General features: G+C 40.3%; 2 protein-coding genes across 3 annotated transcripts in view; one reads left to right on the top strand and one right to left on the bottom strand.

Annotated features, from left to right (window-relative positions):
• ABCB11 (ATP binding cassette subfamily B member 11) overlaps positions 1 to 3,502 on the top strand; it is a gene marked incomplete at both ends in the record, with an annotated part of 78,717 nt that extends 75,215 nt beyond the window's left edge. For both annotated transcript variants that reach the window (XM_080928015.1, XM_080928014.1), the window contains 2 exons: positions 807 to 953; positions 3,302 to 3,502. In XM_080928015.1, the coding sequence (XP_080784141.1) occupies positions 807 to 953; positions 3,302 to 3,502 (348 nt within the window). The remainder of the gene's footprint in view (positions 1 to 806; positions 954 to 3,301) is intronic.
• A 9,959-nt stretch (positions 3,503 to 13,461) lies between these two features.
• On the bottom strand, positions 13,462 to 20,804 carry G6PC2 (glucose-6-phosphatase catalytic subunit 2; the record flags this gene model as incomplete). The annotated part of the gene is given in 7 exon segments (XM_080927187.1): positions 13,462 to 13,973; positions 14,594 to 14,709; positions 17,725 to 17,828; positions 19,842 to 19,858; positions 19,861 to 19,949; positions 20,470 to 20,564; positions 20,566 to 20,804. Coding segments are annotated over 7 exon segments (1,056 nt in total). The 5' UTR covers positions 20,689 to 20,804.
• Between the last annotated feature and the right edge of the window lie 5,027 nt (positions 20,805 to 25,831).

The following is a 25,831-nucleotide window of genomic DNA, read 5'->3' as shown; positions in this document are numbered from 1 at the left end:
AGTTGGCAGGCTCTGCTATGCATTTTTTTTCTCATTTACTGAGACTCTCCCTTGGTGGCTGTTTAATGACAAGAAAAATTAAAATGTGACCTCTCAGCTATAGGCTGTAGCCTTTTCCACCCCATTTTTTAAAGTGCCCCTTGGAAACCCCCTTTCTCTGTAGACCATTAGCTCTGTAGACTCTGGAAAGAAAGGAAGGAAGGAAGGAAGGAAGGAAGGAAGGAAGGAAGGAAGGAAGGAAGAAAGAAAGAGAAAGAAAAAGCCCACAACAAATATGTGTGCTGGGTACTAACACTGCCTTTCACAGGTGACTTTGTAGATCAAAGACATTTAACACGTTGTTGATGTTCAGAAGACTAGTAAGCAACAGAGTATGACTTCAAACCAAGGCTTGTGTCCCTTGAATGTTCTTTCAAGGAAGGAGCCAACCAGAAAGGTTTGGAAGGCATCTCTTCCTCTGGGATTTGCCTATCTTGCAAAAGAGTTTTGGGTAAAAGTGTAGAAATCAGAGAATCTCAACCCAAGGAAGATCACCTATGTGGGAATCTTAGTTGGATACAGGAAGAGATCAAAAATATAACTCTTAAAGAAATGCAGAGATGGGAATAACTTCCCTCATATCCCAGCACAAACTTCATATATTGAATATTTCTAGCTAGATTTTTTTTACTGGATACAATTACTGTTTTTGAGTTCAAAACAAATAAGAAAAAACTTAAATTCATAGAAGAGTCCCTGATGTGGGCTCCAAATAGCACTTGAGCGATGGTTGCCTCTAGTTCTCAAACTTGCTATGCTTTTTCTAGAAATATGAAACCAACGTTGGGACCCAGGGTTCTCAACTCTCTCGTGGGGAGAAACAACGCATTGCTATCGCTCGGGCCATTGTACGAGATCCTAAAATCTTACTCCTGGATGAAGCTACATCTGCCCTAGACACAGAAAGTGAAAAGGTCTGTGCTAATTTTCTTTTCTTTTTGTTCTTACTAATTTTATTCATTTATATTTCAAATGATATCCCCCTTCCCAGTTTCCCCTCCACAACTTCCCCCATCCCATCCCCTCTCCCCCCTCCTCTTTGCCTCTATGAGGGTGCTTCTCCACCCACTCACCCACTCCTGTCTCACCGTTCTAGCATCCCCTATGCTAGGGCATCAAACCTCCAAACCAAGGGCCTCCCCTCCCATAGGTGTCTGATAAAGCCATCCTCTGCTACATTTGTATCTGGAGTCATGGCTCCCTCCATGTTTACTCTTTGGTTGATGCATTAGTCCCTGGGAGCTCTAGTTGGTCCGGTTAGTTAATATTGTTCTTCCTATAGGGTTGCAATCCCCTCCAACTCCTTCATTCCATCTCCTAGCTCTTCCCTTGAGGTTCCTGGAGAGTCCAGGGGTTGGCTGTGAGTATCTGCATCTGTATTAGTCAGGTGTTGACAGAACCTTTCAGGGAACAGCCATACCAAGCTTCTGTCAGCAAGCACTTTTTGGCATCAGCAATATTGTCTGAGTTTGGTGGCTGTATATGGGCTGGATCCCCAGGTGGATGGTCTCAGGATGGCCTTTGTCTCCACATTTCTTCTGAGAATATTTTTGTTCCCTCTTCTAAGAAAGATTGAAACAACCACACTTTGTTCTTCCTTCTTCTTGAGCTTCATATCGTCTGTGAATTGTGTCGTGGGTATTCTGAGCTTTGGGGCTAATATCCACTTAGCTGTGAGTGCATATAATGTGTGTTCTTTTGTGACTGGGTTACCTCACTCAGGATGAAATTTTCTAGTTCCATCCATTTGCCTAAGAATTTCATGAACTCATTGTTTTTAATAGCTGAGTAGTACTCCATTGTGTAAGTATACCACATTTTCTGTATCCCTTCCTCTGTTGAAGGATATCTGGGTTCTTTTCAACTTCTGGCTATTATAAATAAGATGCTATGAACATGGTGGAGAATGTGTCCTTGTTACATGTTGGAGCATCTCTAGGGTATATGCCCGGGAGTGGTATAGCTGGGTCTTCAGGTACTAAGTACAATGTCCAATTTTCTGAGAAATCACCAGACTGATTTCTAGAGTGGATATCCAAGAAGAAGGAAGACAAAAATGTGGATACTTCAGTCCTTCTTAGTAAGAGGAACAAATTACTCATGGGAGGAAATACAAGGACAAAGAATAGAGCAGAGACTGAAGAAAAGGCCATCCAGAGACGGACCCACCTAGGGATCCATTCCATATGTAGCCTCCAAACCCAGTCACTATTTCTGAAGCCAAGAAGTGCTTGCTGGCAAGAGCCTGAAATGGATGTCCCCTGAAAGGCTCTTCTAGAGCCTTACTGATACAGATGAGGATGCTTGCAGCTAACCATCAAACTGAACATGGGGACCCCAATGAAGGAGTTAGAGACAGGATTGAAGGAGCAGAAAGGGTCTGCAACTCCATAGGAAGAACAACAATATCAACCAACCAAACCCCCTAGAGTTCCCAGGGACTAAACCACCAATCAACGAGTACACATGGGGGAACCCATGGCTCCAGCTGCATATATAGCAGAGGATGGCTTTGTCTGCCATCAATAGGAGGAGAAGCCCTTAGTCCTGTGAAGGCCTGTTTCCCCAGTATATGGGAATGCCAGGGTGTTGAGGTGAGAGTGGGTGGGTGGGAGGGGGAACATCATAGAAGCAGGGAGAGGAGGGAGGGGGGATGAGAAGGAAAAATGGTGATAACATTTGAATCATAAATACATAAAATAGCCAGTAAAGAAGATTCTTTAGGTTAAATGACACTTTTTCAAAAGCAAGTAATTAGTTTTCTTAATCCAAGACAGTTTAGGGCACCTGTTCTATGGTTTTCAAGTTTTATGACAGAGTAAGCAGGCTGTACACAAGACCTAAAAGGAGGCAGAAGCCATGTGGCGTTTCCACAGTAGAACATGTAGTTGGGACACAATCCATGCAATTCGAATTTATGATCTGTGCCTTTAAGAACGAGAATCCACTCTGGGAAGAAGAGCTCAAGCGCCCTTGGTGAGGAGGAGCATCAGAAATGACTGACCGTCCCTGCTTTGTTCCTTGCTGGTATCTTAGTGAGCAAGACCGCCCAGTGTTGGGAAACTACACAGTGACATAATATTCAGTTCAGTCTTGCTTCACCGAACTTTCTCAGCCCCCGGGCTGCAGCTTATATAAAGCACAGAGGCACTGTGTGAGCAGCCGCTGCAGAGTTGTTGCTCAGGTGGTATTTGCAATGGCCGCTCACAGTGGTGGGCTGGGAACAGCCCTGTGTCGGTACTGACTTTCCATCTTCCCACAGACGGTGCAGCTTGCTCTAGACAAAGCCAGAGAGGGCCGGACCTGCATCGTCATTGCTCATCGTTTGTCTACCATCCAGAACTCAGACATCATCGCTGTCATGTCACAAGGAGTGGTGGTTGAAAAGGGGACACATGAGAAACTGATGGCCCAGAAGGGAGCCTACTACAAGCTGGTCATCACGGGAGCCCCCGTCAGTTGACCTGACTGGAGACTTCACACACAGATAGTGATGTGCCACGCGCAGGAAGGCTGGGGGTTGTTCTAGCTACACAGAGAATTAATGCTTCACGGACAGAGGTATCCACTGGGAACCAAACTAATTTTGAGTGGCTCCCAGTAATCATTTCAGTTTGAGAACCCAGAGTCAGTATGAGTCAAAGTCAATCGCTGCTTATCTGACACCCAGTGTTGCTCTGGGTAGGAACTGGTCACTGTCTCCATCAAGGACTTGGTGAGAGAGCGTGGAGTCCTTTAGGACTGAGGGTTATCTTTTGCATTTGGGGAAGCTCCTTGTACACCGAGCCTGCTCTGTAATCTGCACTCGCCTGTTTGAGCCAGATCAAGGTCAAGAACTACCGACCTAAGGCTGCTGGTATTTCTTAATTAATTCTTTTTGTTTGTTTACTATATCAAAGCAGATTTATTTACCCCTAAACCTGTGAGTAGGGTGAGGAGCACATTCCCATTCTGGAACCTCCCTGGCTCAGGGAGGCCAAAGGTGATATAAGGAGAAGAGGTTGCCAGTCAGGGGTATTGATTTAGACTGAAGGCTCCGGGTATCGGTGTCACGATCCACTACAGTGGATCTGCCAGTGTGGAGCAGGGATTCTTTACCAGGACTGCCCCCATGTGACCTTATGTCCCTTACTCCTAGGAAATCCCATGCATAGGATGGAAATGCATCTGAATCTTAAGTTGTTATACAAAAATGTAGTAAAACATCATATAAAACATTTATGTTTGTCATTTTCTTCAGAACACCACTAAGTACAGAAGGCTCAGTGTCTTGGTGTCACAGTACATTACAATATACAGCAGTATGAGAGACGGTCTGATGCTCAGGAGATATCAAGAAAAATTTCCCAGCCACACACCATCCTACCATGAAGCTCAACAACATATACCCATTCGGTCTCTCTATGAAAATGAACACACATGCACACACATTCACACACACGTACACACACATCTATACACACACACATACACACACACACACATATATAAGTACACAATGCATACACATGCATGCACACACTAAATATGCACTAAAAATATGCACACTAAATATGCCTCTAATTATGGAAAAGAAGAGGGACAAAGACGTTCCAGAACAAATGACTGCTCAGAAGTAAATAAGGCCTGTAGTAAACGCATGCTCACCTTCAACTCTTGAATCAGGAAGGATGCAATTCACTTGCTTGGGCTTGCATCTCAGAGGGCAAGGAGAGGCTGTTTGCTGGGAGGTTGCCTGTTTCTTAGAAAGACATTTGTGGAGTATTCAAGAGGAGAGGATCAAGGCTGTCTTTTAATAAAGTAATTCTAAGTATTCGATGATATGGAAAGGACAGAGTGAATGAGTTCTCGTTGTGGTGTTTATCACAGCACTAGAAGAAACCTAATGATACATCTTCATGTCCCATATAGTAGAAGAAAGCCACAAAAGACTCTCACAAGTTGTTCTCTGACCTCCATACCCAGGCCATGGTACATACATGTGTGCACAAAGATGATCTTGTTTACGTATGCACACACATGAACGTATATACACACGAAATACATATAATTGAAAAAAACCTTTTTTAAAATAAAAAATATTCAGAACATTTTCACAGGGTTGGCTGTTGATCTAATTTCATACATTCACCTAAGGGTTTGGTTGATTATATATGCACATATTGCATTCTTATGAATGCAAATCTCTCGGTAATCAGGCCACAGGAAGATGTCAGCAGAGATTTTAAAAAGAACTGTGAATCTCATTGCTGTTTCCAAGCACATGTGGAGATCAATTTGCATATACACAGGCACTGCTGCAAAATAGGCATTTTATTTCTGCTTTTGTCTGAATTTTGAGAGCAAGTGAATAATCTCACCTGCCTGAGATGGCAAGTGAAAGAAACTTCAATAAACAACTAAACCCAATTTCAATTTCTTTCAAACTGTGCTCAATTAAATGCCCAATTAATTTAAATGGATAGACTGTAAATAAAATAATGCACACGATTATCATCTAATTAGCACTGGCCAGCATTAAAATGTGCTCATTAGTGAGTTGTGTGGTATCCTAAGGCGCATAATTAGTAATCAGGTTGTACGTGATTGGCATGGGTAGCTGCTGGAATGTAGCTACTCAACTGAATGAATCAGAGTTAGGACAAAATGTGCCTTATAAAAGCAAAGGGGAATACACAGGGTGCTGGCAAATTGAGAGTTTTCTCCTTTCTATAATTCAAGTGCAAGTCCTGTTCTCAAACACAAAGAGATAAATCTAAAAGCAACAGAACATTCCTTGTTATATATGAAGGCATCATTGAAGGCACTGGTGATTGGTTACACTGTTTTTCTTTGTTTTTCTCAATCACAAAGACTAGGATGTCTTTACCTTTTCAGAATCTCTTGCAGCTAGAGAAGGTCAGGTAATTCTGTCAGGTTTATAAAACATAGGCATTAGGCACTGTGTGGGTTTTTCCTTCCTAAATAAAATTTAGTCTAGGCAGGGAAAACAGCTGTCTTACTTCTTACTTGGATACAAGCAAGCATCCTTGGATAAAAGCTATGGTACACTTCCATAGCAGAACAAGAAGACTGAGCCTGATTTTTGTATATCTCCCAGCTAGTTCATCAGCCTTGGCTACTTATCTCAACCTCTTTGCTAAAGAAGAAAAAGGCATTTCACTTGTATAATAAGGTCTTGGAATAGTTTATTGTTGTTGTTAAGTATGAGTAAACTTAGATTTAAAACAAATTTTTATTAAGAATATTAAAGAATAAGTATGCTAAAAACTAATGATTTTATCATAAAATGACCTTGCAATAGGACCTTTATATCAAGAGGTATTCTAAAATGATTTTTGCTTTTGTTTGTGGTTTTAGAGACAGGTTTTAGTTATACAACTAAGTCTAGCCAGAAACTGTTTCCATTATCTCAGACTGCCTAGAACTCATGATCCTCTTGCCTTAACCTCTGAGTGCTGGATTATTGGTGTGAGCTATCATGCCTGGTTTTTAGAGAGACCTCAAAGTTACTAATTTAAAGGAAGAACTAATTCATCTGTTTGCAAATTACTACTATGGCAAAGATGGTGGAAGTCCCTGCTTGAAATAAAGGACGTTGCTAATTAGGTACTTCACATGCTATGCTGGAACTATGACTATAATGTTCTCTAGCCCTCACTAAGAATATTGGACTTATACTGGGAACATCTGGATTCCATCTAAAGTATGTGATGGAGAGGATAGAATCGAAAGGCTAGCCTACAAAGATGGGCAATCATGTCACCAATCAACTTATACCCAGATATGGTCTCAATTTAGTTCTCTCAAGTTCACAAGCTCGCGGTATCCCCAGGATTTATTGGCCAGTAGCCAATGGGACCCTCCCCAGGGCATAGGGCATGCCTTTATCCCTATACCTCTAGCATCCAAAGGCATTTGATTAATGTCAAGTAGATGGTTGATGAGTTAGAAAAGAAAAGCCCAATTAGCCACTGAAGTGATCGTTGGGCAGTTTTTGAAACTGGCTTCTATTATTTCTTTATTTGGTCATCCTTGAATATCTTGGCATCATGCAATTAACTGGTAGAGTTGTGATACATTTGAGAAACACATTTCAACATTATGAAAAACAAAATTATGACTTTGTTTTATTAATTTTTGAGGTATAATTATATCACTTCTCTCCTCTCTTTCCTTCATCCAAACCCTCCCATATATCTCCTCAACTGTCTTTCAAATTCATGGACTCTTTTTTCATTAATTGTTGTTATATATATATATATATATATATATATATATATATATATATATATATATATATATATATATATATCCCTAAATACATAAATTCACATTGCCTAGTCTATATATTGTTTCTTGTATGTATATGTTCAAGGCTGAACAATTGATATTGGATAATTGTGGTTGAGAGATGTATAGTCTATAAACTTATGAAAACACTAATTCAAACACAGCCACCTTCCTCACCAGCAAACATCTCCAACCCCACTTCCCCTCTTCTTGCTCAGCCCAGTATTTTCCGTATCTGCTAAGTGTTCCTTCCAGCAAGAATTTCCATCTTCAGGAGTACAAGAAGAGTGGATTTAGGGGTTTAATTATAAGAACAATCAGTGAGCATGAATATGGATAGTCTCATGTTAATAATTTTGCCTCATTACATCAGTTGAATTATTTCACATTTTCATGTATTTCCTCTTATAGCCATAAAATTTGAATTTTAATTGGTATAGACTGTTTTAAAGGCCAAAATATTTTATAGATCCAAAATTGTTTAACAAAGGAACAAATTTCCAAATCGGATTACAGTCCTTTTTAGAATTCACAGCTTTGTTCATCTCATTAAGTAAAATGAAAACAGTATCTATGATTTAATACATTTGCTACAGCCATTCATATCCTTTCTTCTTCCTTCTTCTAGAAAAATGAACAACCATTCCTCTGTAAGTCTTCCACTAAGACGGTGCTTCACAAGAGCAAAGAGGAATTTGAGGAAGTGTTGCAGTTTGAAGCTAAAATACCCCCCCATAAGCTCATTTTGTAGATTTTGGGGTGGGGTATATGTGGGGCTATAGAAATCGCAGAAGATAGGCTCTAGCTGGAGAAAGTGGGTAATGGGGGTGGGTTTGGGTAAGCGTGAAGGTTATAACCAGGAGGTTCTCTTTACTATCACCTCGATGTTTCTTGATTCACAAGATACGCATGCAAGCAGCTGCCATCCAACTTCTCCATGCTTTCCCCACTGAGATGTACTGTATGCCCTCAAACCACGAAGGAAAACAAGTTTTTTCTCCCTAAAGTTGGCTCTTGTTGGGCTTGGGTGGCAGCGATGGGAAGTGCCTCATATGGAGAACCAGAGAATATCATGTGTGATTGAATGTGAACCTGAGTCACAGCTGGAATGAACTTTCCAGTCTTAGTGTAGGTTACATGCTTTAGGAAACTATTATTCTGCTTAACAGATGAAGCATCAAATCGCCCTCCAAATCCATGTCTCGCTATCCACAGATTAACGTGCTTCTCAGACTCCATCAGAGAAGTTTCTTTGTGCAGAAACTGGTTCGAGTTTGGAGAACAACCGGCTGTGGACTTCTCAGCCACAAATGGGACATCTACAGCAAGCTACCCCTCCCGCAAAGCCCAGGAACCATTGAGGAAGAAGAGGTTGATAGACTCTAAAGGGCCAGATGTTAAGAAGGATTTGGGACCAAAGTTGTTTTCTGGACATGGCAGGGCGGCTGCATTCATGAAGTCACAACTGGTGGTTGCCTGTACATGATCAGGCCAGTCTAGCATGGGGAGAATGAGATGTGGTTCATGGGCCCCACCCACAACTGAGAGTCTATGGACAGTTCATTTCCTGTAAGTGAAAACAAGTCATTTTTTTCTTTATGGTTGTGACCCATTGAGCAGGCTCTGGTGGATGGCCCCACAACCAGGAGTAGAAGGGGAGCAGAAATTGGACTTGCTCAATGGTTGTCGTAATTTGTTTTCTGCCACCATATTAACCTACTGACCAAAAACAACTTGGGGTTGGGGGCGGATTTATGTGGCTTACAGGTTACCATTCACTCTTGAGGAGGCCAGGCAGAAGGTCAAGGCAGGTGGGGGTAGATCTGGAAGAGCTTAGAGAGAGAAGTGACTAAGATCAGTGTGGTGGTTTGAATGAGAATGGCCTCCATGGGCTCAATTTTGAATACTTGGTCCAAAGTTGGGATTGTTTGGGAAGGGCTAGGTATGGCCTTGATGGAGGTATATTATTTACTGGGGGGTCAGCTTTGAAGTGTTCGAAGCCAATGGCATTCCCAGCTAGTGTTCCTTCTCTCCCCCATCTCTGTCTCTGTCTTGTCCCCCACCCTCTGCCACGACTGTGGTTGGATGGGGTTTGTTAGCTACTGCTCCAGTACTACTGCCTGCTTTCATGCTTCCCCATAGGAGGGCCACAAATTCTCAGCCTCTGGAACTATGAGCCCCCAAATAAAAATGGTTTCTTCAAGTTGCCTTGGTCATAGTGTCTCTTCACATCAAGAGAAAAATAACTAAGACAGATTGACAAACCTAATCCAGCTGGACCCCAGATGCCATATGTAACCATCTCCCCGCCCCGTCCTGGTGGCCTCTCTGAGAAAGCAGCACAGTGTTTGAATAGAAGACAAATTCTCTTCAGGGATCACATGACGAAATGTTTGAGAGAAAAGAAAAATCCTAACAAGTTAAGATTTTATAACAGAACAAAATTAATTGATTTCACACTAACCTTTATAACCACCGTCTTTGAGTTTTCTCCCTACTTTAGAGTGATCTCCTCTCTGCTGCCTAAAGAAATGAGTCGTGGTTTCTTCTAAATCATTACTGTGATCTCCATCAAAGGACAGCAAAGAGAGTAATTAGTATTCTTCACAAACCAGCCTCACATTTGAAATAAACTGCATTTGTCTTTTGCAGAGCCCAAAATGAAGCATTTATTTTTAGAATTTTCTCAAAAGTTGTTGCTTGCTTCTAGATCTTTCTACCATTCATATTCCTTTAATGGAAATAGAATGAGAATGTTAAAATATTAACAAAGTAGCATAACCTGACCTTCATGGGGAATCATCAGGTGATACATTAAAGATAAGGGAAAGATTAAGATTGGCTCTTTAGTTCCTCAGAAACATTAGATTCAGGTGTTCACCCAACAAAGCTATTTATGATTTACAAAGAGACAAAGTCCATCAGTGAGGGCAAAGTCTTCAGGGCACCTAGATACTTGGAAAGCTTTTGTAACTAGTTTCTGAATGATCACAGAAGTGCTGGTATCAGACATTCATATGTGTTAAACTAGGAAAAGCAGGAAAACATGTTGTCCTGAACACAGCCATGAACTGTGGGTAAAACACTAAGTTTTATCGCTGTTAGAGTCCCAAGACATGATGCAGGAAGGATTAACCCAGCCTCCTCAGTTTGAAGGAGGAAAGTTCAGGGAGACTAGGGTGGCCAGAGCTCACAGGATGGAGTCAGAGAGAAGGGATCTGCACTGATGGAGGTATCTTTTGATAATGCTGCAGAACCCAATGATAACCTGCTACAGACTCTCTGCCTCACCTTCAGAAGTTTGGGATAGGAGACAATATAAATTTTGTTTTGCTTTATTTTTAAGAAAAAAAAAAACTACTGTGAGGTTGTACTTGTAAAACCCAGTTCAGTATCCATTGGGCACTTATTTAAATTAACTAAAAATAAGTATCATTTTATAACACTCTTCTTTGGTTGTATTAGCTGCCTTTTAAGAGCTTACTAGTCAATACAGAACAAATGCCTTTATCACTCTAAAGGGTTTAGTTAAAAACTGCCAGGGAAAGTAGTTTGAATATATTTAATGAATTAAAAATTTTAAAAACACCTAAGAGTTTTTCATATGTGGATGTGTCCATCTGGTCTCAAATGTTATGTTAAAAATTCGGATCTGTAATATTTAGAGCAATGCTCTTGGATTTCAAGAATGTCACAACATATTAAAGCTCTCTGTAGTAGAGACAAGCACACAAAGGGGCCACCAACTTAACCTTCTAAGGGAGAAGTTCAACCAATAGGCTGCCCAAAGAAACAGGCTCGGCCATCTTCCTGCTAGCGAGTTTCAGCAATAATAAATCCCCTTGCATTTCTTTTCAAATGCATGTTTGATTGGGACAACTTACCAAGCCACTTGTCTAGATTTTATCATCCTGACAGCTCATGATGTTGGCATTTTCTCTGTTGAATATGCAGATGTGTAGACGCTTTGACTAGATGGAAATCGTAAGTCAAATGAGCTCATTCTGCTTATTTCTTGTGAATAAATTGAAAGCCGAAGTCTTTTCCATCATGATTAAAATCAGGCATTTTCTCCAAGGCCATACAGGGCTGTTTCTCTTGCTGCCTAAGCAATTTCAATCACAAAAGCAAATTGCCTCCATATGGATTCCTCTAGGAGACTTCAACTAGAACGAAAGAAAAATCTCCTCACCAGGGACTCTGAGGCATCATGGTAGACAGAGGTAGAGTTGTTGGAGATTAATTATTGAAAATAAGCCATGCCTCCTCCCATTTCCCCTCTGAGGATCACATGTCATCTACAGACAGCTGTGTGGAGTAGCTGAAGAAAGCTCCTCTATGGGAACCTACAGGGAATGTGTGCTGGAGCTGGGTACAGCAACAGAATCCCCTGGCTGTGGATGACACAGCCCCCTCAGGCCCGGCCGGGGTAAAAGCAGGCTCAGAACGCCCTGGGAAAGAGGAGTCAAGATGGACATTATTGACTCTATAGGAAACGTTGGAAAAGGCTCAGAAGGAAGCAGGCCTCTTACATTTGCAGATGGGACTGGGTAGACAGAACACAACGCGATGAGGACTACGGTGGCCATATGAGGACAAAGGCAAAGAGCACTGGAAAGAAAGTTCTATTTCTTTTGCTCCAGTGCTCCAATCAACATGGGATAGATTTATTCTGAAGTAAAAGCTTTTTTTTTTAACCCTGTTTTGTTTGTTTTGATTAGGAATCCATTGCCTGTTCAAAAAGAGAGCTCTAGTTAAAGTGTCTTGTAAAAGCGACAGTTAATTTTCTATAATTACACTTAGGAAGCTGACAATAATTAGCTGTTAGAAATGTTATTTTTCAGGACTACTATCAAATAGCCTTCCCTTCAGCTGGTATGTTTTCATACATATTGATGACCTCTTTAATAGATCATCACCTAAAGTAACTAACTCATCAATAATATTCTTGAGAAGAGTTACATTCAGCACTGCAGTAGACCACAGGCTGTCAACATGTAGCAACATTAGACTCACGATCTTTGAAACTGCTCTTAAAGACATAGTTATCAAATGAGTCAAGAATTTTAACAGGGGAGAAAAAAAAACTCACTGAGAAGTTGGTGTATAGCCCATGAATAGTAATTTTCTGAAGTAAAGCACAAAGATTAGTCCAACAAAGCAATCCACAAGTATTTAATGGTTTTTCCTGAGGTAGAAGAATTTGATTATTCTCATTTTTGAAAGACTTGACTCCTAAAAGTAAAACATGGGGATGCCCCAGCGAAGAGATGAGGCTTTTCTGGTTACTAGAAATCCAGTAAGTTGTTTTCAGCAGAGTTTATTGAAACATACACAGCAATTGCTGGCCTGGAAAAGACATTGTATTCTGGGCCTAAGTCAAATAGAATGTGCATTTCAATGCTATTTCTGAAAAAAAAAAAAAAAAAAAAAAAAAACAGGTGTCTTATATGATAACCATAGACTTGACTTTGCTCTGATTTTTAAACTCCTTTAAAAAAAAAAGAAAGCAAGCATTGTTATATAGAAAGCATTTTCACAGAGATCTGTATGTATCTGAAGCCTTGGGTTTCAACTCTGGTTCCAAGCCAGCATTGTTACAATCAACTTACTGGATTTGAACAAACCTCTATTTCCTTATCTGATACATGAGACTTTTGAAAGACTTGACTCCTAAACGTAAAACATGGGGATGTTCCAGTGGATATGGGCTTTGACTGTGGACTCTTCTAAGAGGCCCAAAAAGGGAGCCAGGAATAGCCAGGCTGAAAATTGAGAGAAGCACTGAGGGTTCTGTTGAATGCTAAATACTATGATTAGAAGGAGTCTTTCTGCTTCCTGGAATGGTCAGTATCCATCCCCTGCCAACTGTCTTTACATGGGCTGTACCAACTCTATGTTGCTCCATTAAATATCAGGTTTGTCAAGAAAATATGGATAGGAGTATTTCTGGTTAAATACTGTTATTTTTAAATGCCACTTGAAAAGCAGGCTAAACTTATGTCTGTGGGTAGAGCAGGACCTTTGACCATCATGTTGGGACTTGGAGATGCTCCCAGTCTCTCTACTCTGGTTCTATTGGGGGAATGCAGGAAGTAGGTGATCCTGGGACCACAGGGCACTGCAGCTCTATTTAATCTTCTTCTCACTGGGTCTCATTAACTTGTGTACACAATAGGGAATTAGAGCCACCACAGTCAGTGGGATGGATGCACTTTTACAGAAAGACAGCAGGTAAAATAAAGGTTCCTTGTGAGTTGGGATCTTAATGAAGTGATAAAGTTGCATTGTGGTCAGTGAGGTCAGAGCACAGAGCAAGCGGAAGCTCAGCTTGGAGCCATTTTCCCCCTGGCAGCTCAGAAGGAACATTTCTGAGTTGATGGCGAAGCCCAAGCTAAAGAGGACCCCGAGGTTTCTCACAAGTCCAGCAGAAGGCGTGCTGTCAGTGTGGATCCAGTCTGGGTTGGCACACCACTTTTTGGCGGTGGGCACAGACCACAGCAGGTCAATACCAAGCAGTCTGAGAAGCAGGTAAAAGCCGAGTGCAAACAGGAAGAGGAAGACGTTGGTCTTCAGGTACACACTCAAGCTGGCCATGTGGATTCCTGGAGTGTGTTCAAAGGCCTCAGCTACTAGCATCCCTAGGGACTGGAAAGAGATACAGACATGAGCTTGTGACCCTGAGACATTCAGGCATCTCTCCCCCTCTACACTTGGGAGGGCGTTAGACACCCAGGTTCTAACAATTTTCTAAAGTGTTTTCAGAAAGAAACATTTTTCTTTCAACTACCTACACTGGCCAAGAAGGACCAGTCAAAAGTCAGAAGCACTGGGTGACAACTCATTTTGCAGGCAGAGCACAAAGCAATACAAAGCTGCCACCAGGTGAGGTTAAGCCATGCAATAAGACAGCTCAAACCTGTGAGTTTCAGAATCCTCATGAGGTTTCCCCCAGAAGAAGACAGAGGCACAGTGCCTGACATGATGGAAGAACCACTTCTCTTCAGTTACACAGCAGGAAAGCCTGTCACACCACACAGTTCTCCACTTACACCACCAAGAGAGACTGTGTCAGCGTGTGCACAGGGGCTCACGAGACAGGTCTAAAATCACCGAAGCCCCCATGGGAGCACGTGTGTTAGTGGCTTGATTCAGCTACCTCAGAAACCAGAAAACTGTTGAGCAGAAGAATCTGCTGCTAATGCTGCAAACAAAGCAAAAAAATGAATTCATACCACAGAACATAAAAGGTCAGATTTACCACCAATCACTTCGAGAATGACCTGATGGCAGAAATGTGTGGCTATGAACACTCTGGAGATGCAGACGCTGATTTGAATCAACCAGAAAACACTCCAGAGAAAGGACCAGGTCAATCTGTGATGGAAGAATGGATACAAGAGCGAATAGCAAGGAATTCATAACACCTATAAGATTAGGTGGGTGAAACCTGATCTTCCTCCCTATAGTTGTCTTCCAGGTGTGACATAACACAACTCTAGACTCTTCTTGACCAGGCTTCCATAGGAGTCACAGGATTCAATAGGCTTCATGTGGGACTTCACATTCCAAAATGCTAGCTTCTAAGATATTAATAGTGTAAAAGAAAGGTGTTTAGTCAAAATCCCAGCATAAGGCAGAGGGAGGTGAGTATGAAGTCCTGTTCCAACAGAGTAGCTATTGGCATTTGATAGCCTCTGGGAAGGGGAGAGTTCGTGTTTATTGTTGTTTTTGTCTTGTATTTTTGTATTTTTTTAAGAGTGAGATAACTGGTAAGTCAGCCATGTCTGCTGTCTGGCTCCATACCCAAGAATAGTTGAGTAACACAGTTGCTCTTGATGAGTTTAAGAAAGACACAAACAGGGCTGGAGAGATGGCTCAGCAGTTAAGGGCACTGTCTGCTCTTTCAAAGGTCCTGAGTTCAATTCCCAGCAACCACATGGTGGTTCACAACCATCTGTGATGAGATCTGGTGCCCTCTTCTGGTGTGTCTGAAGACAGCTACAGGGTACTGTACTCGCATAAAATAAATATTTAAAAAAAGAAAGACAGAGATAAAAAGAGACAGAGAGACAGAGACAATGAGAAAGAGACAGAGATAGAGTCAGAGAGATAGAAAATGATAGTGAAACAGAGACAGATACAGAGACAGAAACAGAAGACATACCCAAAACTGGGTTAGTAAGGAAGTTGTGGTGGATCTGGGAGAAGCTGGGGGAGATGAGATTAGTATGAATATACATCGCATGAAATTTGCAAAGAATTATTATAAATATTATTTTAAAAGGGAAGGTTATCAGAATAACCTTGAAATAAGGAAAGAGGAACACAAGAAATTTGAGTGTGGGGGAATTAGTAGTTTCATAATAATCAAGAACAAACCATACAGATTTTGTTTTTGTTCTCTATCATTTGTGCTTATTCTCCGCCCTCCACTTTCAGCTTCTCTTTGTTGGAAGACAACATAGGAGAGGCAAAGCCTCCATTTAGGTGAAAAGCTCATGAGCATTCCACTGAGCCCATGACCTCATGGTCTGTGATCTCACAGACTCTCGGTGGCTGTAATCATTTTATGAGATACAGGAAATATGGAGCGAGAAAACATGCTGTATACATTTAATTAGAAACAGAAATGTACAAAAACATGCAAAATATCAAAATCCAAACAGTTTTTTTTTTAAAAAAACAGCTGCATTTAGTGGCATAAATCCTCAAGTCATTTATTGTTGACCACTAGACTAAAATTTAGTTCTAGCAAGACCAAAGGTTAAAAAGATGAGTCTGTCAAACAAGAAATGGGCAAATGGAAGAAGTATTAACAAGGGTTTGCATACATCAAGGTAAAGTATAGGCACCCATTTATTTTTCAGTTTATGTGGATGAGTGTTTGCCTGCATGTATATATAAACACTGTGTGTGTGTGTGTGTGTGTGTGTGTGTGTGTGTGTGTGTGTGTGTGATGTGTGTATATGGTGTGTGTGTGTGTGTGTGTGTGTATGTGGTGTGTGTGTATGTGGTATGTGTGTGTGTATGTGGTGTGTGGTGTGTGTGTGTGTGTGTGTGTGTGTGTGTGTGTGTGTGTGTGGTGTGTGGTATGTGTGTGGTGTATGTGTGGTGTGTGGTGTGTGGTGTGTGGTGTGTGTGTGTGTGTGTGTGTGTGGTGTGTGGCATCTTTGATGGCCAAAAGAAGGTGTCAGATCCCCTAGAACTGATTCTGTGAATGGTGAACCATCATGTAGGTTCTGGGACCCTTCCCAGAACCCTTGGTTCCTTGCAAGCTTCAGCAAGTTCATTTAACCACTGAGCCATCTCTTTGGGCCCCCATTCCCTAAATGTTTACAAATGAAGAAAATATTGCCATTATAAACATCAAAAAGGAATAGAAATATGTTTTAGAGTAAAATTGTTTAAGCTTGTTAATAGGAGGGAGAATGGCCCACTCAGACCTATTTCTTACACTACTCAAGACTACTCTTAAGAATGTGTTTTCAATTCTTTATTTTGAAAGAAATTTTACATACTGGTATGGTTGTGTGCCATATTTAAGAGAAAGGATTGATGAATTTCTTTCTATAACTAAATTTTGTCAGATTGTCAACAATATAACATTTGAGGATTCTTGATACTCAATACAGTTTTATTTTTCTTTTAAAATTGCTCAGATTTTAAGATTTTTATAAAATTTTTGCACATTTCTGCTTCTAATCAAAACTGTATACTTTATGACAAAGTGGTGCTTGGGATGACTTTAATTACTAAGAATTAAAAAAAAAAAAGAACAGAAGAAAAAATCCCAGTTTATCTTTAAGGTCTACATGCTTCTACACATTAAGACATCTGTTAGCAGTAGGTCTAGCATTCAGATTTAATTTTGCCTCTAGAATGTTTTAATTAAAAAGACTGCATAAACTTTAACAGCCAGAATATATTTTACTGATCTTAAAAGCATTGGGTGTTCAAAGTAGAAAGCATAATTTTACTAAATAAATCGGTGCATTTAAGAGCTACGGTGATCTTTAAAATTTTAAGTTAATCTTAAGGCAAGAGAATGTACTTGCAAAAATGTTTCCTCAGGCAACTCTAGATGACTTGTTTATGAGGTACCAAAATAATAGTTAAATTTTGGAATCCCAAAGGCGTACTTAGCAAGTCATTAATCAGATAAACATTTCTAACTCAGTTATGAAGTGGTAATAGCTGTGAGCTAATTAGAACATTATCTTAAAACAGAATATTCATTTTCTACCCATTCTGCTACATGGGCTATGAAAGAATAGAGTAGTCACATTCCATTGAAAACCTGAAAATGTATTCAAATGAATGTTTACAAACGACCTCACACTTTCAACACGGTCTTGCCAGTGCTTCAGCAGTTGGAGCAAGCTGACCTACGCAGTGAAACAGGACTCATCCATCCGGCCGACAGAGTAGCTCAAGGCAGCTGTTACCATGACATACCAGACACGTGATGAACCCATTGTGTGGTCAGATGGACTTCCTGTAATGAGCATCATTTGTTCAAAAGGTGATTAATGACAGAATCACAGATGAGGCACTAGGATTGTGGTTTTGTCATGAAAATTACAAATAAACAAACAAATCTGCAGGTTATAGGTGCTGCATAGAAGTAGATAAAAATAAGGAAAATGGAGTCAATTTGAGACTCAAGTTCACCAATTCAAAATCAGGTAAAAACAGACCAAAAACTGCTATAAATATCTTTGTTTTCCTCTTGGTCCCCAGAGTGGCCCACTATTGACTATTTGTAATATGGATAATAATGGTTAGAGTTGAAATGTGACTTCTCCAAACAATTCCATTGTGATATAATGGGGCCACGAGACATTCTGATTATCATGAACTTACAACGTATATAATCAGCCATAACTTTATATAATTCTACCTTTCTTTAATGAAAATGCTTTCTATATGAAACAAATACCCCCCACCCCATCCCCCAATTTGTGCACGCGTGTGCACCCACACACATACACACACACAAACACCACCCTTCTCCAGAGTTTCAAGCTGATTGAATTCTGCAAATCAATATATTCAGTATGATTTAAGAATGTGGGCAGTTGCACCCAAATCTAACACAACCGTATTCATTCTTCATATGTTGTTTTCAATTGACAAGAAAATTAAAGTACTTATCCTGGATCTTGAATCAATGTATTGTCCTTAAGCTGACAGGCTGTCATTGTTCTCCCTGAGGTTTACTGATTGACTTAGAAACAACTGCTGTGTGCATGCAGAAACCAGAATGAGCATATTTTGGCCAAACAATGACAATCCAATCTACAAAGACACTAAGGGGGTATGAATCTTGACAAAACCAACCTTCTCTCAGGCTCTCTAGTGCCAGAACAGATGCCTTTTCTACACTGCTAACTTTATACTTAGATGTTCCACATAACTTTCACCTAGTAGAAAGTCACTCAGGTTAAATACCAGAAATCTTGGAAAATAAAGGACCAGTCCATTGTTAAACATTAAATTCACCGTAGGAATTCTTTCCCTCCTACCCCATACCCTGTGAAAAACATCTCACAAGATGGAATAGATGCTCAGAAGTTTTAGGATTAAGCAAAGGACCATTTCAGCTACCTCCCAGGTTATCCATGGATCCATCCACCTACTTACTTATCTCATATAAATATAAAATACATTTAATCCTTGGCTAATAGGACATACAGTCTGAGCAGCCAGATATTTAAACAACTAACTGTGGTATTATAAATGCTGTGAAAAATTTATGTATACCTTTATGGAAGCAAAGAAAGGCTCATTAGGAGCACATACATTTAAGGTTTGTTTCAAAGGACTAATAGTATGAATTTTACAGCTATGATGTAGCACAAGACAACTCTTTCACATTAGCTAAAGCAATATATATATATATATATATATATATATATATATATATATATATATATATATATATATATATATATCATTGTCCCATACTCTCCTAAAGTTGACTTCTACAATATAGATGTTATACTTAATCACAGGGTCTTGTAAGTTAAAAGAGAAAGAGAGAGAGCCCAGGAAGCCCTCCTAATGTATACAATCAAGAGTAAAAAGGAAAAAGATGTTAGCAGTGGTGTCCTGGCAGCAGGAATCCAAAGATATCTACACCTTTCTTATAAGACATCTGTCTCTTCCTTATTTGCAAGATTTTCAGTAGCCATAAAGTTGCTGAGCAGCAGAAAAATCAATGTTTCTAGAATCTTAATGTAGTTCTTTGGGGATTTTTCTAGCTTATTGGTTTTGTTTTTTTAATTTGTTTTTATACCATTATATCTCTCCAAAACAATAAATATCCAAGTATAAAGTGATTTGGGAAGTATTCTTTCCACCTAATTTTTCACAAATATCAATATAGAATTTGGTAATTCATTAAATTTCTTTCCTTCCTCATTAGCAATTTTAAGCATCCTTACCCATGACATTTTCCTTGAGATCCTAGATATCATATGATTATAGGATGCTAATCATGTATAAGGACTCTCTTCAGTAAAGTAGGAAACTGGTCAAGACATGAACTTGAGTGATTTGGGTAAATCTCAGTTTCTTGGATCCACCAGTAAGGACGATGGCCAAACAATATCCTGTGAATAAATGAATATAAGTTTCATATGTACTTAAATACAACGGTTAGCTACGTGGAGACTTGCAATTCTTGTAATAAACACCTCAAGTAAAGGGTCAAGGTGGGAAACTCATAATTAAAACACCCTTAAATAACTTGAGTTCTGGTCTCTCATCATGAGAGAGCATGGTGGTATCTGGGGTTTGGGATCACTTGTTTTTCATAACCACAGAACTCCTGTGAGTGCTTTGAGTACTTAGACGGGATCTATCAAAACAGAACTTAGATCATCAGTCTCATTACTGTACTGATAACTTCTTGGTTAATCATAGCATATGTGTTATATGTGCAATAACTTATAATCCAAAGTATATATTTCTATGCTTTTTGTAAGTTATATTTATGAATCTGGTGTTTCAAGGTATCCAGCTTGTTTGGAAGATATTCTATGTCAAAGGACATGCACCTAAGACTTGATCATTAAGCTAAAATTATAAATTTAAGAATACATTTTAGGAAAGATAAAACAGAAGTCTTACCATTTAAATATAAGATTGAACCAGTCCCCTATGACTGCTACCCATTTCATCTTGGTTCCAACCGTCTGATTCAACTGAAACCAAAGTGGGAAGTAAAATAGAAAAGATATTTCGGGGGTCTCCAACATTGGACATGAAATTTAGAAAACCGTAGTAAGCCCTGTAGTCTTTCTGCAGATGCTGAATAATGAGCACTCCACTTCTATGAAGGAAATCCATCTTGATGCTGTTCGAAGCATGAAGCAGGTGGAGCTGCAGGGCTCTGAGTCCGGCAGTCTTTGTATGGTCCCCTTGTGATGTGTTGAGCCATTACTGTGACATGTGATGCTGACCATCTGTGGAGCAAGCATGATGGTTCCCCAGCCCAGAAAAGTTTGTATGCTTATGACTTTAATTGGTGGAAAAGAGGTGCAGTTCATGCTGATCTGGGGCAATTTGGAGGGACCTTGGAGAGAAGCCCAGTGGATTTCTTCTGCATCCTCCCTTTGTACGAACAGCTAGATCATGTTTGCTTGCAATTTTTCCCATAGTTCATTTCCCTCAAGGGCAGACATTAGCAATCTCTATGCTTGGCTAGCAGACTACACAAATAATTATTCTATGTCAAATAAACCTCAAAGCCATGCATTTTAATTTCAGTGAGACTGTGTTTCTGGCTGTTCTATTGGGTCTTTCGGGAAGACAATAGAGTGATTTTTTTTATTTGAAATTTTTATATCATTTGACAGATTAATTTCTGATCATAGGTTTTAAAAAACAAATGACTGGATAGATCTTCACTACCAAAGAATGACAGGATATATATGGAACAAAGAAGGGGATACAGGGAGTACATGAACTCAGGGTGCAAATGTGTTGTTTACGTTTTTTGATAGTGAGGGAAAAAAAAAACAGACTTCCTTGATGTACTTGGATAAGAGATGTTAGAACAGAACTATTTCTATTATTATTGTTGGTTTCTATTATATATGTATATATGATATGTATGTATGTATGCATATATATGTATGTATGTATTGTGTGTGTGTGTGTGTGTGTGTGTGAGAGAGAGAGAGAGAGAGAGAGAGAGAGAGAGAGAGAGAGATTATGGGTGCACAGATATTTGTAGAGGTCAGAGGACAACTTTCAGGAGTCAGTTCTCCCTCCAGTGAGCGAAACTAGGTTATCAAGTTTGTGGAGCAAGCACTTTTTTCACAGAGACCCATCTTCCTGGCTCTATCTTGTTTTGAACTGACAAAAGAATACAGTTGACAAGTTTGGAAAATCGCACTTGTGATGAAGGCAGAAATCAACTACAGAGGGATTCCCACCAATCAGGAATCTCCAACCACTTTATTTGTTGATAAGTATCCATAAGAAGTAAATGAGAATCGCTCAAACAAACACATAGATGGGGTGAAGAGGGTGTAGCCTGGAGACATAGGGCCACAGTCAGTGTGAGAAGCTGCTTAGTTGCAGAGCTGGCGAGGAATCAACTAAACCCCTCCACATGCTGAAGGTTCAGCTACGATGTGCTTCTCATCCCTCCATTCGGACACTTCTCTTTGCCAACCACAGTCTCCTTTACTAGAAACTGTCTTCACTGGCTACAGTGTCACTATAAAGCTCTCCTGGAGTTGTCCCATGATTCTATAGCAGTGGTTCTCAACGTAATAATCAACTTGTGGTGATGCCCAATGATAAAATTACTTAGTTGCTACTTCAAAACTTAAGTTTGCCACTGTCATGAATCTGCATGTAAATATCTGATATATGACTCCCCTCAGACCGTGGTTGAGACTCACAGGTTACGCACCACTGTTACGCATCAGTGTTATGAACAGTTCTTCCTAATGGTGCCTTGCTGACCTCTGTTGCTTCCCCAGGAACAAATGGATCAACTGGTAATTAAAACGTTTCCGGGCACTTCACAGTGAGCATAGGTCTTTTGATAAGGAGAAACTGTGAGAAAATTTCCATGTACATAAGATATAGATTTAGTAGAATTGTTATTAACTGGCAATTAGACACCTAAGGCTACCTTGGGCAATGACCTTGTCTCATTGTCTCAGATCTACTGAATTCTTGGTGGTGGGATCTGGGCACTGGTCATATAAAAAATATTCCGAGCGATTCCAATGTAGAATCCACGCTTAGGATGACTGAGCTCAAACTAGGCACAAGTGGCATCTGCCTTGACCAACTGAAGTCTACTCTTTAGGCTTTTTGTTTTACATATTCAGGTTCTCTAATTTCCATAATTTCTTTAATGAGCCAAGAGGAAGGACATGACTTCCTTTTATTCTTTTTCTAAGAAGCGTTTGAGCTACATAATTCATGATATTCATTTTCTTCGGAAGTGTCTTGTCTTTAAATCAGGTGTAAATGCTCTCGAATACATTTTGTCTTACAATTAAAAATGAAAGTTCATGCTCGTTCAACATTTGGGGTCTATGGACCGTGATGGCATTGGCTGCACAGTAGCTCTTCATCTTGGGGAGCTCATTTAGACACACTCTGTGTCTCCGAGGGCCCCGGTTTTGTAGACTACAGCATAATTAACCGAAGCAAAAAGGATCTCGAAGTCCTTTTCCCCTTAATAAAATCTGCTAAATTGTCTTATTGCATTCTCATTTGCTAAGTCTTTTCATGTCTTGGCTCAGTGCACTTTCTCATCACTCTGGGACATCCTTTCTAGGGCATCATATTCCTTTGATAAGGCTACCAGGAGACTATCAGACTGGGTGGCTAAAATAGCATACATTTATTTTCTCTTAATCACAGGAAGTAGAAGCCTATGATAAGGATGTCGACATAGTTCTAGTTTCCTCTGTGGCCCCTCCTTGGCCTGTGATTGTCTGCCACTTTCTCCATGTGTCTTTACCTAGTGTCCCCTCTGACCCTGTCCCCATCCTAGTCTTGTTCCTTTTTTCCTTTCCTGTCTTTGTATTTTTCTTATTTTCTCCCCTCTGTCTTACTTCTTTTTCACACGAATTGTGGCTTGTCTGTCGATCGCTGTTAGTGTTATTTGAGACAGAGTCTCCCGTGATCTAGGTTGACCTTCAGTCTCCAATTCTGGGATTACAGGTTTGCCGCACCACATCTGGCATTTGCTGGGTCTTCAAATCACTCGTTATCTTTACACACTCCAGCCAAGGAGCAAAGGCATCTCTAAGATCAGCCACCACAAACACAAATTGTTCATCATTGTATTTAGAAATCAAGCCAAGACAACAGCTCAACTGCTATGAACACTAGCTGGCAGGCCTGGCAACCCGAATTCAAGCTCAGGAACCCACATGGCAGGAGAGATGTGACTCCTCTCACTGTGATGTGTATACCATATACACACATACAAACGCAAAACTCTCCTACACAAAGCAAAGAGTATATGAAAGTCCATAGCCAAGGACCATTCCCTTATGCATCAGTTCGTTCTCGCTGTACATAGATCTCTGACTCCTCTAAGCTTCCAACCACCAGAGTTTAGCTATGCCAGAAAAGCATTTGTGTGTGTGTATGTGGGGGGGCGGGGTCTTTCTTAGCCAAATCTTTTTAGTCACTAGGCAACCCTTCATCTGCAATTTATTTAGAGCTCACCGAACTTCCCCAAATAGTATGTAAAATGTTTGTCTCTGTGCACTTTTCTTTTAAGATTATCGATGGAACCTCTGACTCAAGCAAATTGAGTACCAAATGGGCATCCTCTGGACTGTTATGTGCTACTCCCAGGACCCCTGCTTTCCCGTTTCCTTGGAGACAGCTTCAGTACTCCATTCTCCCAGCATGACTGGCCGGTGGTAATGACTTTCTTACTCTTAATGACTGTGTGGGTGTGTTTTCTTCACTAATGTAGCCAGTCTCAAAACTCTGTACTGTTGCCCTGTTTAGATGTTAGTCCTAGGAATTGATTACTTTCAGTTCTCTCCAGAATGTTCTCACTCTGGTTTATTTAAACTTTCCTTGGGTTTTAAGTAAATCCTGCTAGTTTTAGAATGCAACATGGAAGCCATAGGGCGGAATTCTTTCAGTATGTTTTGCCACAGCAAATATTTAAAAAGCATGAGGTATAGTCTTACTGTATAATGAACTATTGGTTTCTGAATTATAGTGCCTGCTACAATTCAACACCATTTGGACATGCTTAGCTTTCCCTAATACTTCTCATACTTTGGCAGCAAACAAAAATAGACCTTTAATGTCTTCATGGCCATTATCTTTCTAACAAACTTATGTGCCTTTTTCTAAAATAAATCATATTTGAGAACTCTCCAGTGTCACCTTGCAGTATAAGTGGATTTATCCCAGACTCTAGAGTTTTAGAAAATAATTACCTTACCTCCATTTTGGCTCACATCCCAGGAACACTGTAATGACGAGTTATAAATGATCTCGCCACAGCTTTCAGGGACCCCATCCATTAGTCGGTTCATTATGAGCTCTTCCCTGGAAGTGATCCTGGCCTATGCATTCCTAAGCTGGTGCTTGGACCACAGGTTTCTCACTAGGAGAGTTAACCATGGACGAGTGCTAGTCATTTCTTTTTTTTCTTGGTGGAGTTTGGTGTTTTGTCGCTGAATTTATGTTCCAGACTGCCGAGGGAGCACTTACTCTGTGTAACACAGGAGTCTCCAAGTTTGGTTTGCATCCTGCTCATCTGGAGGCCATGCTAAGATGAAGGTCCCAGGAACTTGTTTCCAGTCTTAGATTTAGTTGGAATCCAGGAGGGCCTTCAAATGTGCATCTTATGGGTAATAAGCCTTAGTTTTGGGAAGCACCAATAGATGGTTTTGATTTTTACCTGTCCTGGGTAGGACAGAAGTAGATAATATGGTCAGAGTCGCAGTGTAGTAGAGGATGTGATGTATTTGCATAATTAACAGTGCTGAGCCCTGAGGCTTGAACAGAGAGAGGAAATGGAACAGAACAAGGGCAAATAAGAGCATTAAGTCTTTGGCATGGGGCTTAGTAAGTTCTGTGGAAGAAACAGCTCTGTGGCTGGGATTCCATATGTAAATACTTATAAATGGATATGCAGTAAGGACAGGGCAAAGACATTTCAGAAATTTGCGTTAATTAGTGCATTGCATTTTTAAACTACCAGATTTCTTCTTTTCTCTCCCTCCTCTCCTTCACTGAGACCAATTTCATATTATATAGCTCAGATTAGCCTGGACCTCACTAAGTTGAGGACCAGCCTCAAATTCAGGATGGTCCTTCTTCCTCAGCTTCCTGAATACTGGAGTTAAAGACAAGAACCATCCTGTCTAGCCTCAGATGACCACTTTTTACACTGATGAGACAATTAAAAACTTTCCCCGAGGATGATCAGTACTGGCGATGGAAGCCATGACCTCACACATGTCAGGCACATGACCTCTGA

The sequence above is a fragment of the Micromys minutus genome (assembly GCF_963924665.1).
Source record: "Micromys minutus genome assembly, chromosome: 13".
Classification (NCBI taxonomy): domain Eukaryota; kingdom Metazoa; phylum Chordata; class Mammalia; order Rodentia; family Muridae; genus Micromys; species Micromys minutus.
Note: the sequence above shows the minus strand (reverse complement) of the source record. Positions and strands in the feature narration are given on the sequence as shown.